This window comes from Xenopus laevis, chromosome 2L (assembly GCF_017654675.1).
Source record: "Xenopus laevis strain J_2021 chromosome 2L, Xenopus_laevis_v10.1, whole genome shotgun sequence".
Taxonomy (NCBI): domain Eukaryota; kingdom Metazoa; phylum Chordata; class Amphibia; order Anura; family Pipidae; genus Xenopus; species Xenopus laevis.
In genome coordinates, this window is record NC_054373.1 from 62,587,516 (window position 1) to 62,602,722 (window position 15,207).

The 15,207-nt window shown below is 40.9% G+C and overlaps 1 protein-coding gene across 3 annotated transcripts; it reads left to right on the forward strand.

The window, feature by feature from the left end:
- Window positions 1-2,567: 2,567 nt before the first annotated feature.
- stmn1.L (stathmin 1 L homeolog) lies at window positions 2,568-14,116 on the forward strand. 3 transcript variants are annotated; one of them, XM_018244871.2, is made up of 5 exons: window positions 2,568-2,662; window positions 7,192-7,238; window positions 9,632-9,804; window positions 12,555-12,746; window positions 13,749-14,116. In XM_018244871.2, the coding sequence occupies exons 2-5, from the start codon at window positions 7,226-7,228 to the stop codon at window positions 13,806-13,808; spliced, it is 438 nt and encodes a 145-aa protein (XP_018100360.1). In that variant the 5' UTR covers window positions 2,568-2,662; window positions 7,192-7,225; the 3' UTR covers window positions 13,809-14,116.
- The last annotated feature ends 1,091 nt before the right edge of the window (window positions 14,117-15,207 follow it).

A 15,207-nucleotide genomic window follows, 5' to 3' on the forward strand; every position in this document is an offset into this window, starting at 1 on the left:
ACAGAGAGGAGACCAGACCAGGGGTAGGAGCCAGAGAAGGTATGTGCCTTTTGCCCCCCCCAGCTTCGCACCCTAGGCACGTGCCTGCTCTGCCTACCCCTAGTTCCGCCCTGTCTACCATGTGCATGACACACAGGTATCTTAAGGCAGGCAGGTTATGGCACACACAGGAAGCACAGGGCAGTTAGAGTATGGCAGACCCAGAAAGCATAAGGCAGGCAGAGAATGGTACACACAGGCATCATAGTACAGGCAGAGTATGGAACACACAAGGAGCATAGGGAAGGCAGAACACAGCAGGAGACAGGGAAACCTTTTAGGACTACTACTAAGATGAACAGTTCATACTGTGCTACATACAGTGACACAATGCTGGTTTGCCTCCTGTCGATTTTATGCAGGGTCAGTCTGCCTCGATGGAGGCCCACCAGGTTCAAAACTCCTGGGCCCCCCGTGAATGCCAAAGCACCCTGCCGCACAAAGTATTTTCTTTTAGGGCTGGCTGATCAGGAGAGCGGGTCTGGGCCGGTGTCCCGACGGCCCAGTCTGACGCTGTTTCTATGAGGTGTGAACAGGTGAACAATGTGGGCATCTTCAGTCTGGGTTTTAGTTCTGAACAGTACAGGGGTTTAGGGGTGTGAACAATAGAGGTGTAACAACAAGGTGTAAACACTGCACGGGGGATCACAGGTGTGAACAATGCAGGATTTTGCTGTTTGAATTTGAGGTGTAAACAATGCAGGGGTCAATTAATCTCATTACTGATTCCATTTAAATCTTACACAAGGTAAGCAGTCACAGCATGCAGACTTTCATGTGGTGACCACACATGGGGGGGTTGCGGGCCCTACTCCATGAGTCTAGGAAACACCTTATATAGAACATGTCATAACTGGAAAAAGCATATTTGTATGACTAAAATCTGCAAAACAGCAGGGACAACACTTTGTTAAACCAGCACTGATTTATCTATAGAAATAAGTCAAATCAACTGGACTTGCTGTGTTTTTTCCTTGAAGACGTTTCACCAGTCATCCACCTGGCTTTCTCAATTCCGAATAACTTGTAATTCTTCCTTCGAGAATATATATCCTCTGGAATGTTGCTATAATCAGCATAATCTGTTTATCATAATGGCACCTCTCCCTGAAAGGTTTAATAACACATCAAAACTCCAATCATATTATATATATATATATATATATATATATATATATATTCTCGAAGGAAGATTTACAATTAATTCTGAATTGAGAAAGCCAGGTGGATGACTGGTGAAATGTCTTCAATGAAAAAGCACAGCAAGTCCAGTTGATTTGACTTATTTCTATAGTTATACCATAAGCTGGATGAATGAGAATCTTCACAAACAGCACTGATTTTCTCCTTCATATTCATGCAAGACATTGTTGCATTATATCACACTATTTTTAAATGGACGAGTTAGAAAGCAAAAGTCATTTGAGTCACCCGTGTGAACATGATCTAATCTTCATAAATGATGTCCCATGATCAGTTTCTGGGCTTGTTCACTACCAGTTGGACAGGCAACAAAAGCTTATTAAACATGAGCAATGGGTTTGCATGGTGACTGGATCACAACAATCTGTCTGACCACAGAAATCAGATTGTCTCATTTTTCTGGGTATGGCCAGAGTAAGAGTGAGTGTAAGTATGAGTATGTGAATGTTTCAGTAAATGTGTGATAGTGTAATAGTTTGAGAGTATAAAAGCAATGGGGAGTGTGGAGACGTAATTTGAGCAAGTACAAGGGGGATTGTTTTAGAATGTGTGAGATGTAATGTGATTAGAGTGCTTAAGAACATGCACAAGTATGTGTTATTTTATCTGTGAGATGAAAATCAGAATTAAAATAAGGAAGCGAGCGACTAGAGGGGGTGGTTCTGTAGGAGAGGATGAGCATGCCCCTTTTTCACATTTATTTTTGTGTCTAATGTATAAAGTTTAATCGTAAATTCTAAAACATGGGGCTCTTATTCTGCTGCTAAGTTAAAGCTCCCTCCAGCAACAACTGGGGAGAATTGGGGAAACGATCACTCCTATTGTACATAACAAGGGATATTGAATGCTCATGCACAGGGAGTCAGGTGGTAAAATTATCTTCTGTTCATATTTAGTTTGGCTTCATTTGCACCTAGGCAAGATGATCTGGTCATGTGAGTGCACCTCCTTTGCGCCATCGAGTTCAACCCCTCCAAATGAAATCCAGCGTCCATCAATGCTCACGTTACAGAAAAGAAAGCGCCAGTTACTTCGGAATGGCAGATTTGTCTATTATATAAGTGGAAGACGAAACTTGTATCATCAAGTGGAGGGTTGTAATTTAATTGGCTGTCTGTATTCTCTACCATTCTGTTATGTTTCAGCTATTATCCAAAAAGCAGTCACCCAGCAGCAGCCTTATTCTGACATGAGCTCAGTAACTAAACAACCAGCGGGAAAGAGAAACTCTTGCCCACTGCCATGAAAAGCCCCCTCCACTGCCCCGGGATCCCGCGCAGCGCTCGGGGAAGGAGGCGGGGCAGCAGCAGGTAGTTGTGTTCTACCAATGAATTGCGCAAAAGTGGGTCACGTGGGCGCGGATGGTGTTTTTGTTCGTTGGTTCTGAGGGCGCGCATTGTAGTCTGCGAAAGCTTTACAGGTGAGAGTAGTCGGCTCCTGGGCTCAGTGAAACAGGTGAGACTTAGCGGGCGTTTATGTGGAGATGCACTGTAAGGCAATAATATAGAGGAGACTAGTTTTGAAGCAACAGTGATGCACCGACACTAGTAGCGCTTTAAGCATGGGTTTGCGCGGTTAGTTTTTTTTCTGTGCAAAGCTATATGGCTGTATCTTGTATGTGAGGCTGAGCATACATGGACTGTGCAGCTGTACGATGGGTGATAAATGTGATAAAGCGCGCATTACTTAAACATAAATTGTCTGAGCCGCAGCCCCGGGATAAAAGTGAACAGCTGCAGAAGATATTGTACGCTGGCTTGCAGTACGCTGAATCAGTCTGTGTAATACGATTCTGGGCAGATTGTTTGCCACTTGTTCTTTTATTACTTGTATTGTTCATGCTTCGCATTGTATACATAATCCGCGTTTAGACACAAGCGTGCAGCATAGATTGGGTTACACATTTGCAGAGTGTAGTTGAATCCAGCGTGTTCAGCTGTGCCGTGTATCAGACCCTACCCTCATGTATATAATAGGCGCACCCTGCTTTGTTCAGGTGAGTGTCTGGCCCCGCCTTGCCTTCTGTTTGTCTGACTCCTGTCCGCTTTTCCCACTGGCTGAAGTCCGGCTGGCCACTCCCCATTTCTATTCTATTGGCCGATTGGAACTCGGTCCCGTTATCCCAATCTACCTCCCGCGTTTAGATATTAAATCGCTCCCATTTCGTTTAAAATCGTATCTCCGTTGTCGTTTCCCGCGTTTTTTATCCCTGGTGTGTGTGGCCGTTTTTTCTTCCTGCGCCAGCCAGTGGGGAGCGCGGGAGGGGCTGTGCCGCGCTCTGTGTCACAGCTGTCCCTGTGGCTTTTGACAGGTGGGCGCGTCTCGCATATAATTAGGGATACACCGAATTCGGGATTCGACCGAATCCTTGTGCCTGGCCAAACTGAATCCTAATTTGCATATGTAAATTAGGGACGTGTAGGGAATTCACATTAATTTTTATGCAGTAATTAAGTTTTTTTCCACTTTTTCCTTTACTGCCACTCATTTGCATATGCAAATTTGGTTTGGTGTTTGGCCGAATGTTTCATCGGGGATTCGGCCGAATCCCAAATAGTGGATTCAGTGCGTCCCTACATATAATCCCATTTAAGATTTATGCCTTTTACATGCAAGTGCCCACATACAATGTTTTTCCTGCTGTACATACGTCTTAAATGTAGAGCTTATATTTGCTAAGGTCCAATGCACGTGACCGGCCGTGACAACAGTCTCGATTCGATCCTCTCTGCATTCTTCTCGGTGGTTTAGAAAAGTGTTATTTTTGTGGTTTTATTTTTATCCAGTGCTTTCCCAGATAACGGTGGAGCCTATGGGTTAGTTCACATGAGGAGATTCGGGTAGATTTTGTCTACCTATAATGAAAAGTCTATGGGAAAACACGCTGAGGCAGTTCGGGTAGATTGTCGCTTCAGAAGACGAGGCGATTAGTCGCCAGCGACAAAATCTCCGCGTGTGAACTAACCCTTAAGGATTAGCTGCATTTGGAGAGCTGTGGCTTCTGTAACTCTGAAGTAGATATCAGTGTTTAAGGGTCTGGTTGATCTTAAATGTTAAAACTCGACTGCCTTGCTAAAAGATTGGAGTTCAAAGTACTTTGTTGTTGCTCTGCTATGTTATTTAATGTAAAGCTTCCCAGCTAATGCAAACCGGTCCGTGACCGACCAAAAATGCTGAGGGAGAGAGTAGTGATGCTTTACCAGATAAATAGGAGCTGTATTCATCCAGTGAGTAAAGCATTACCATACAGTAGGAAGTTGACCATGCTTGATTTTGGCTCAGGAAAAAGTTTGTTTACATCATTAAAGCCGAACTCCACACAAACCCTTAAAAGGGTGGCTCACCTTAACTTTTAGTAATGATAAATTCTTAAACTTCTCAATTGGTCTTCATTATTTATTTTTTCTTTTTATTTAATTATTTGCCTTTTTCTTCTGACCCTTTCCAGCTTTCAAATGGGGTTAGTGACCCCATCTAAAAACAAATGCTCTGTAAGGCTACACATATGTTGTTATTGATACTTTTTATTACTCCTCTTTCTATTCAGGCCCTTTCATATTCTAGTCTTTTATTCAAAGCAATGCATAGTTGCTAGTAGGGATGCACCGAATCCACTTTTTTGGATTCGGCTGAACCCCCATCCTGCTTAAAAAGGCCGAATCCTGGATTCGGTGCATCCCTAGTTGCTAGTGTAATTTGGACGCTAGCAACCAGATAGCTGAAATTGCAGACTATAGACCTTCTGAATTAAAAAGCTACATAACTCAAAAACCACAAATGATAAAAAGTGAGACCCAATTGCAAACTCTCAGAATATCCTGCTCTACATCATACTAAGTTGTTTAAGTGTGAACAACCCCTTTAAGCTTTTGGAAAGTATACATAATTTCAAGCAACTTTGCAATATACATCAATTAAAAAAAATATGCAGACTTCTCATGATTTTTATTGGTTTGGAACAGTTCCCTAAGCCTAGCCCCCTGCTCTCCTGCTGATCTGACTGACTACTTTGCTGAGCTGGCTGACTACCACGACCGGACTGGCAATGTGTGAGTTCTGGCAAATGCCAGAGGGGCTGCTATAAGGTGCCATAGAAAGTCAGTATTTATTGGGCTGATTGGTCCTCTATGTTCCTGAAATGCCAGGGGCTATTAGTAGTCAGCAGGTCCGGACTGAGAATTATGTTACTTTGTATCGGCAGCCATCTATCCCCAGCCTGCAGCCTCCAAACCCCACATTTCCCTGCACACGTGATTTTAATAAGGAACGGAACATCACTGTGCAATTCATTGTGGGTTATGTAGTTTCTGCATGCTGTCTGTAAACTGTGGAGACGTTATTACAATTTTAAACATCAGTGTTTAGTCACTACTTCCCTGCCAGGGTTTCAAATGATGCAGAAAGAGAAGAACTGTCAAACAGCTGGATTTTATCATAGAAATGGCATTTATTCATACATTTTGAAGAAACAGGTAACTGTGATGGTATATTAGGGGTTTCTGTGGTATGTGGGCCTCTATCAAATTTTGGTTTGGAACCCGGAGTTCCCCTTTAAGAGAGCTGCACTCATGGCATCTTAATAGGGTTTTCAGTGGTCTGTATTGTCATAACCTGACCCCTCTGAAACAACACTGTTTCACGTATGGTAGGTAGTACTCACTGTCCTGTATTCACAGCAGTAATTACCATAGATTGTTGCAGAAAAGCAACAGTTTTTTTTTTCTTTGTTTGAACTGGTTTGTAAAGAATGCAGTTATAGCTATGTGAGGGGTGTGACTAATGTTTCCACCCACTGGTGGCATGATCTACGGTATATTTCTGCTTTGTAAGTTACTATTTACTAACCTAATTGTTGAATTAAAATGTTGATGGTGCACTGTGAAACTTTTCAAATAGGATCATAATTGAGGCCTCTGCAGACCATTGACATCAATGCTCCAATGTGGTCTTTGCCAGAGGGTATTTTCAAACTTGTCAGGGAAGGCCCATACACAGGTAGTTAAGCTGCCCGCTGGGACTCAATTGACAGCTAAAATATGCCCATGTATGGGTAGTTCACAAAGTTAACTCTTTGCTTGTTGCAAAATGGCCAATTTTTAGCAAATTGATCTGGTACACAAAACTACAATTTAATACCAAAACCCACAACCAATTGTAGTATTCAGGGAACTGGAGTAAGTTATGTGAATATGATATTTTTGACTTTTGGCCATTTAATGTAATTAATCTTAAAGGGGAACTCTGGCTTCCAAACCAAAATTTGATAGAGGCGCACATAAAACAGAAACCCCTCATGTACCCATCACAGTTACCTGTTTCTTCAAAAAGTATGAATAAATGCCCTTTTCTATGCTGAAATCCAGCTGTTTAACAGTTCTCTTTCTACATCGTTTGAAATCCTGGCAGGGAAGGAGTAACAAACACTGATCTTACAAATCATAACAACTTCTCTACAGCTTACAGACAGCATGCAGGAACTACATAACCCACAATACATTGCACTGTGATGTTTCATTCCATATTGAAATCACGTGTGCAGGGAATTTGTGGGGTTTGGAGGATGCAGGCTGAGGACAGCTGGCTGTTGATACAAAGTAACAGTAGTCGGCCAGTTCAAAAAAGTAGTCAGAGCAGGGGGCTAGGCTTAGGGAACTGTCAGAAACCATTAAAAATCAGGAAAAGTCTGCATATTTTTTAATTGATGTATACTGCAAAGATGCTTGAAATTGTTTACTTTTCAAAAAGTTTGTTTTTGTGTAGTTCCCCGTTAATGTAATCTTCTTTAATTCCAATTTTACTTCACTTTTGTGGATGCAGTTCTGTGTAGTATACTGTTAAGGATAAATTATTGCTTTACTTTTATAATGCTGCATGCTTCTATGAATTGCTACTGTAATGTCAATATACAAGTCAAACTGTCTTGTAACTTTATTTATTTATTTTTTTCAGCTACTTTCTGTCCTAAGCTTGTGCAAACGCCAACATGTGTGACTCTGGTATGATATGCTTTAATTATTTAATCTCCTTTCTCCATTATGGTGGTGATTATTTTCCACATTTTCTGAAAGAGTTAGACTGGCAGATTGCTATTGTTTACCTCAGTTGCAGCTACAAGTTGCTGTAGTTACCCATCTTTAAGGGTAAGGCCAGACGAGGAGATTCAGGGAGATTTTGTCGCCTGGCGACTTATCGCCACGTCTTTTGCGCGACTATCTCCCCGAACTGCCTCAGCGTCTTTTCCCCATAGGCTACAGCGCAAAATCGCCTGCGCTAATGCACACGCGGCGATGCGTTTTCAATAGTCGCCCAAAGTTGAACTTTAGGCGACTATTGAAAACGCATCGCCGCGTGTGCATTAGCGCAGGCGATTTTGCGCTGTAGCCTATGGGGAAAAGACGCTGAGGCAGTTCGGGGAGATAGTCGCGCAAAAGACGTGGCGATAAGTCGCCAGGCGACAAAATCTCCCCGAATCTCCTCGTCTGGCCTTACCCTAAACCCCATTTAGGGTGCTCTTGTGTACTAGCTATTCTGATTATTAAAACATCCAAAAAAATACATCCAGGAAGACCAGTACCAAAATTTTATAAAAGAGCAGTAATTAAGTGTTTTTAAAACCGTTTTGTAATCTCTTGCACCAGTCATATCTAGTTTGCTTTCCATTGAGCCAATAGCTTTGTAATTTGTGTTCCTTGGAAAACCAAATGGAGTACTGTAAGACTAAAATGTGCATATAAGTAGGCAGCAGTAACTGTAAAAATGGTTTACTGGCTTGCTCTTTGGCTGCAGGAAGATGGATCTGCCAAAAATCAAGGGATAATTAATTCTAGGCAAATTTGTTAAAAGGTAAAATACACCCTCCTTTTTGACATGAGCTCATTCATTTGGGCATGTGTAGAAAAGGTGCATAAACATATGGACTGCCTACAAATTACAATTTACTGACTTCACAAATTGCCCTCACATTTTCCCACACTTAAACTGGATTGCCACATAAAAATGTTTTACATGAAGCGATCTAGAACATTTAATAAAATTGCACAACGCCATGTATGTTGCAGGTGGGGAGCTTACCCCTTTTATTTAAAGTGACCACCTGTGCATCAGGTGGTCACATAAAATAAAAGGGGTAAGCTCCCCACCTGCAACTAAGGTTGCCACCTTTTCTAAAATTCTTTTCCGGCTGGTGGGGGCGGGGACACAAAGGGGCGGGCTGTGGTGTCAAAAGGGGCACTTGAAGATGCAAAAGAAAAGTTACGTTCCAGGGGATTGGGGGCAGGCTGAGGAGTCTTTTTAAGCATATTACCGGCAGCTACATTGCCGGTAAATTTGTAATCCCGGCCTTGGCAGGTATTTTACCGGCTAGGCCGGTAAAATACCGGCCGGGTGGCAACCCTACCTGCAGCATACATGGCGTTGTGCAATTCTCTTAAATATTCTACGTTGTACTGACGAGTGCCGACCGTCTAGAGAGATCTGCACCACCAGGGCAGGAAACATCGTGGGAAGGGTGAGAGGTGCGGTTCATCTACACACATGAAGTGATCCCCATTCTTCAGGGTTACCTGCTTTGAGGCCACTGGGAGCAACACCCAAGGGGTTGAGAATGACTTGTTAGAACATCTTACCACAATTTGAAGTTAGTGCCAATTGGAGTGGGGGCACAGCCTTTTCTGGCATAAACAACTATTTTGTTCCACACATATACGTTGGGTTGCCCTATCTAACCTTTATTTGGCACCGTATTTTAAATAATAATAATAAACTGATGCTATGTATATAGTCTTAATTTATTGTTACTGCCATATATTCAGATTTTTTGCTCTGCAGCATGTTCTCAACTAAATGAATTAATCTTTTTTTTTTTTTTTTTTTTAGTCCTCTTACTGTGATGAGGTAGACCTAAGCTTTAGTGTTAATTTGTCTGATACATCAACAAGTTCTATAGGGTTGCATGCAGATCATTCTTTGCAAGATACAATTTTGTTCCTTTGTTAAAAGGGACAATATACAACTATGTCTGTTTATTTTGCCTGTGAAAAACAAGTCTGTTTCCTCAGCTGTAGCCTGTGTCACAGGTTTACAAATAAGGAGCAGTTCAGTATAAGCGTGGTTGTAACTTTATTTCCTTTTCCTCCTTTCATAGTTCTGCCAAGAAGGTGTGATCAGTTAAAAATGAGTAATTTTCAGTATGTGATGTACAATAATAAATTGCATATCTATAATTAAAAGCAGTAAGTAAAGTTAGTCTGACACAAGCCCTATTTGTTAAACTTATCTTGTAAGTCTGTTGTGTTATTGCTACCTACAATAGGCATTCATATAAGTTAACTTTTTTTGAAGGAACAAAATAAGTAATAACTAATATCCCTTAATATTTTCCTCTCTGAAGATATTAAAGTAAAACAGCTGGAAAAGCGTGCTTCTGGTCAAGCATTTGAGCTAATCTTGAGTCCTCCATCTATGGATGCTGCACCAGACCTTTCCATTACTTCGCCCAAGAAGAAGGAATGCTCCTTGGAAGAAATTCAAAAGAAACTAGAAGCTGCAGAAGAAAGGCGCAAGGTATGTGATAGAAGCCATTCACAAGCAATACCTCACTTAGGTTTGAGGGAAGAATTATATGTCGTCCTTTTATTTTTCTCTCACCTAAATTGGGGGACAGAGGCAACATGGGGATGAGGTTCCTGCAACTTGGAGAGTGGACACTAAGATGTTAAAGTTGACGACTACTCCTGCTGTGGGCTTCATCCCCTGCCTTCTCCTACCGTCTCCAGTTTCTTTAGTGTCCTCAGAAGGAGACACACGGACGCTTGGTGGCAAGGAGCATATGGTCTGAACTACGGTGGGGATCATGCCACTTTGGGGCCAGTGAACTTGGGTTCCAGCGCCTCAACAGCCAGACGGTTTGGGGGAAAAAAGCCCTTTCTTTCCCGCTCTAGGGAGGCTGCGGGCACAGCTCCCATATCCCTGAGGCTGGTTCCCGCTCCATGGAGGCCTGCACCAGCCTGGACACACTCGCACACAGGGAAAAAATTTTCAGGGCACAAACTCTGGCTGACACTGTAAGGATTTTCCCTACCCCCCACAACTCGCTGCTGTTTTCCCTTGGGTGTCAGTACGGCGCTCAGATACTTATGGCTTAAGACCTGGTCAGCTGATTTGACTTCTAAGAGATCGTTGTCAGTCTACCTTTTCAAGGAACAGAACTATTCGGAGCAGAGTTGGACAAGATTATATTGCAGGCGACAGGGCACCCTGCTTCCACAAAGCAAACCAAAGAGACCCCCGTTTAAACGAAGCCCCTTTTTTCGTCCATTCCGTCGAGGGCAGAGGTCTAAAACACAAAATGAGAAACCCAGTTCTAACTTCGACTAGACTAGTCCCCCCCCCATACAAGTATCCTGTTCCCCCTTGGGATCTCAACTTGGTTCTGTCCATTCTGCAAAAGGAGCCATATGAACCACTTACCAATGCCAGTCACCATTTACGATCATCCATTCTGATAAGGTGGTTCTCAGACCAACACCGGATTTTCTTCCAAAGGTCGTGTCGCAATTACATCTCAATCAAGATTGTGGTTCCGTCTCTCTGCCAAAAGCCGAAGAATGCACTAGAGACGTTTCAACACTGGACATAGTCCAGTCCTGGTCCTCCCTACACTTTCACTCGCTTCTACAGCCTTCACACTCGGACGTCAGCAGAAGCTAGTTTCAGGAGGAAGGTGTTACAGGCAGTAATAGACTGAGCACCTCACTAGGGGTACAGGTCCTGCCCTCGGTTTGCTTTGGGAAATCCTTTTTCTTTCATCTGATATTGGTGGGACACAGGCCTTCCCTCCCTGGTTAAGATAAAACTGTTATAGGGGTCACCTATGTGACCAATAAATGATCAAAGTTCATAGAACTTGGTTAGTTAGGACCACAGTTGGTTACAATCTCCATGTTAGGAGTCTTAATTTTTGGTTTGTTATAAACTTAAGTTTAGGGGTGGAAAACTCCTCCCTGTTTTGGGTTATTTTAGCTTACTCCTTCGGTTAGAAACTGGAGGAGGCAGGGGATGAAGCCCACAGCAGGAGGAGGAGTCAACTTTAACATCTTAGTGTCCACTCTCCAAGCTGCAGGAACTTCATCCCCATGGTACCTGTGTCCCCCAATATAGGATGAGAGAAAAAGATTTAACAGTAAGTACAAAAATCTTCCTATCACTCACTTCTAACCCTGCCTCAGTTATGCTTACAATAAGGTCCCAGTCACTGCCCATATTTAAGACTTCATAACTTGCACCGTGAACCAAGTTGCTGAAATTGACTACTATCACCTCGAGCATCATTCACGCAACCTAACCAGTCTTTTGGTAAAAGCACACTTTAGGAATGTGCTGTGTAAAATGTATGTCGGTTATTTAACTGAACATTTTTTTATGCTGAATTTACCTTCTTGTGTAGCAGTATGTTTAAAAATTCTCCATAAATAACATCTCGCCTATTGGACACATTGGGAAGTTCAGTTTAAGGATTCATTTAGATTAAGGATTTTGTTTGATGGCCAATATAAACACAGACATTGATAATTTTGCATGCATGATCCGTGAATCAATGATTATTTGTGGGTTTACTTTTCGATGTGAAACATGATGGGGCAGATGGAACACTTTCTAAACCAGTATTTTAAGTGCAGTAACAAAGGGGTTTGTCATTTGCCCTTTGCTTTGTTCATAAATTACTTTGAGGTTGGCATTGTTTTAGTACTGTCTGTTTTTGCGAATACAAATTTGTCCATAACTAAATAAAATCATGAAAATTTAAGTTCAAAGTTGATAAATGCAAGGTGAAATAAGAAATAAATACCATCTACTAAATGGTGGTGATTTTTAAGGATCTGAGCAACTGTTTAATTCTAGACAATTGTAGTCAGTAGATACTAAAGAAAATAAAAGTATTGCTTTGCAAAAAAAGACAACTTGAAGGATGAAAAGATAATTGTGCAACACAGTATTTTATTTTTTTTTAGTAGCTGCTAACAATTCAAAATATTTTCCCCTGCTCATAAACCAATTTATTCTTTTGATATGAAGGATCCCACCCCCTTGTATATATTTTCTTTTGCTATTTACTTATTTAAAAAATAATTTGGGATTTATTTTACTCCTGCAATATTACAAACCTTTCTAGTAAATCATATTTGTTTTGCTTTTCTGGGAAATATTATTATGATGGTTTTAACAATAATGGTTTTATGACCTTAGTATCTTCATTTGGTTATAGATTTGCATTAGGCATTACTCTAAAATGTTATAATTTCATGTCTCTGCAGTTGCATGAAGCTGAAATATTGAAGCAGCTTGCTGAAAAGAGAGAACATGAGAAGGAGGTCCTACAAAAGGCTATTGAAGAGAACAACAACTTCAGTAAAATGGCAGAAGAAAAGCTAACTACAAAAATGGAGACCATAAAAGAAAATAGAGAGGCTCAGATTGCTGCAAAGCTGGAAAGGTTGCGAGAGAAGGTACACATCACATTTGCGTTAGAGGAATTAGTGTTACTTTGCTTTATCTGTATTTAGAGTAAAGGTTTTTTTGTTTTTTTTTAACTTTTTAAAATTATATTGACCAAATAGAATTAATAAAATGGCCGTTTTTGTGTTTTTGGTCATTTTTCTGACAAAGTGCAGCTACTTGGAATTTCCAAACTATATATTAAATAGAATTGGCTAATGATTGTACAGTGCCTATGGCATCTATAAATAATGGACACGAAGATCTAAGATCAGTTAGAAATTGTATCTTTAAATCTTAAATTATTATTTTGGTGTACAGATACAGACCAGACAACCATTTGATTACCAATATACAATACCTCAGTCCCACTTTGTGATTATTTTGTTAGGAGTCCATTATGCATGGGGGGGTCATCATATAAACTTATCATGATCTTATCATGATCAGTTTTGTGTTTTGACAAATCCAAAATGGGTAAGTGTCTTTTTGCTCTAAACAACAATGGCAAGGTTTTGCTATAGTTAATTCTACACATTTCTGAAAATCTTCTTAAAGCAGAAGTAAACTCCCCACCAAATGCCCCTATTTGCCACCTTCCACTGGCCCTGCTTCCTCTCTGCTTAGTGTTCTATTTCGAAAAATGACCTGGGTAGAAATACTGATGATGATGCACCCATGAGCTACTCTGCATATATAGGTTAGTATCTCTGCCCAGGTCACTTTTCCTAATATAACACTATGCAGGGAGGGCTGCCAGTGGAAGGTTGAGAATGGGGGCTTTTAGCTGTAGGAGGGTTTAGTTCTACAAAGGCTAGGTGCACTTTTACTGTAGTGTTTCGTAACCCACAGGAAACTGTTTTAGGTTTACAGCCAGCTGCGTTGTGCCCTGCTCGAAAGGATGACATTTGTAAAAGAAAAAAAAAATTGCACTGTGTTGTCTGCTCTTGTATGCCAATCAAGTGAAAGATCAGCAGTTTGTTGCCAAAGAACTAACAATTTCCCAATTGCAGGATAAAAAAGTGGAAGAAATCAGAAAGGGGAAAGAATGCAAAGAACCTTCTGAGAAGTGATTCTGCTGTGAGAAGACTGGCTTGAGCATTCCAGAACTACAGTCAAGGGTTCCCCTTCCTCCTCCATATTTGTCTAGCAGCTGTAATAATGTAGACTGATGATCTTCACAATAATCACTTGGATAAGAAGAAACTGTTGCCTTTTACTTATCCAGATTTCTTGTTCTGGTTTCTGTTGTATTGTGCTGGAAAGTTTCTAGTATTATGCCAGTGTTCAGACTGTTACATATTGCACTTAAATCTCAGTTGTTACTCATTATTACTTGTACTTTGTCTTAATAAAAACATCCCGAAATGTCATCCTTAAATGCATCTGGAACTGGTTTTCATAGTTCTGCCACTAAACTTGGCCTAAATCACATAAAAAGACCGTATAAACACTTTTCTCCCATATGTAGGATGTGAATTTAAGAATGTAAATGCGGGAGCTAACCTTCCATTTTATTCTAGTTTATTGCAAGCATTTAAGAAGTTACTTTTTTTGCAACATATATTTTTATGGGTTAAAAACCATTCTGAATATTTTAAAATAGGAAAAGTCATGTTCAAGTAAGAATGCACTCTTCATACTAATAAAAAAAAAAAAAAAAAGAAAAAGCATCTTACTGGATGGCACATTCAAACTCCCCTTTTATAAGGGCCCTTGCAATGGCTGATTCTAGCCTGTAGGAAGGAGTTTTGCAGCTTTGTTTAATACTGGGGAACAACTTACAAGAGAGCTTCCAGAATATGGCACACTAGTGGATGATTAAGAAGTTAGGAATGCAAGCTCATATTAGAAAATTGTGTGTACAGGTAGGTAGCCTGTTATCCAGAATGCTAGGGACCTGGGGTTTTCCGGATAAGGGATCTTTCTGTGATTTGTATCCCCATGCTTTGTCTACTAAAACATCAGATAAATAATAAACAAACCCTAATAGGATTATTTTGCCACTAATAAGGATTATTAATATCTGTTAGGATCAAGTACAAGTTACTTTTCTATTACAGAGAAAAAGGAAAAACTTTGAAAAATATGAATTATTTTAATGAAATGGAGTGTGGAGCCTTGGAATTAACATTTGCCTTGAAGAGTTTTCTATATAACTTATTTTTTCAGGGCCCTCAGCCCACTGCACTTGCTGTCCAGATGGATTTTAACCATCACAGATCTACTTGGCATCTGCACATATACCTTTGTGTGCGCACCAATCTGATAGGTGGCTGTGTTTAGGGCAGCACCCATCCGGGCCTGCAACTAAGGTTAGGCAGAAGTGGCACGTGTCTGGGATGGTGCTAGCAGTGCGGTGTTGCTAACATGGTCTCTGGCTCCCCTTGCACTGGTATACTGGAAATGATCTGCACCTATACTAGCGATGTAAAAACGGTTTGAAGAGGGAATTCATACCACAGAAGGTAA

What these genes read in the sequence shown, in the direction of transcription:
- stmn1.L (XM_018244871.2), top strand. An exon ending in CTGCAGAAGAAAGGCGCAAG is followed by an intron (nt 9,805 to 12,554) that starts GTATGTGATAGA and finishes ATGTCTCTGCAG; the next exon opens with TTGCATGAAGCTGAAATATT. An exon ending in TGGAAAGGTTGCGAGAGAAG is followed by an intron (nt 12,747 to 13,748) that starts GTACACATCACA and finishes TCCCAATTGCAG; the next exon opens with GATAAAAAAGTGGAAGAAAT.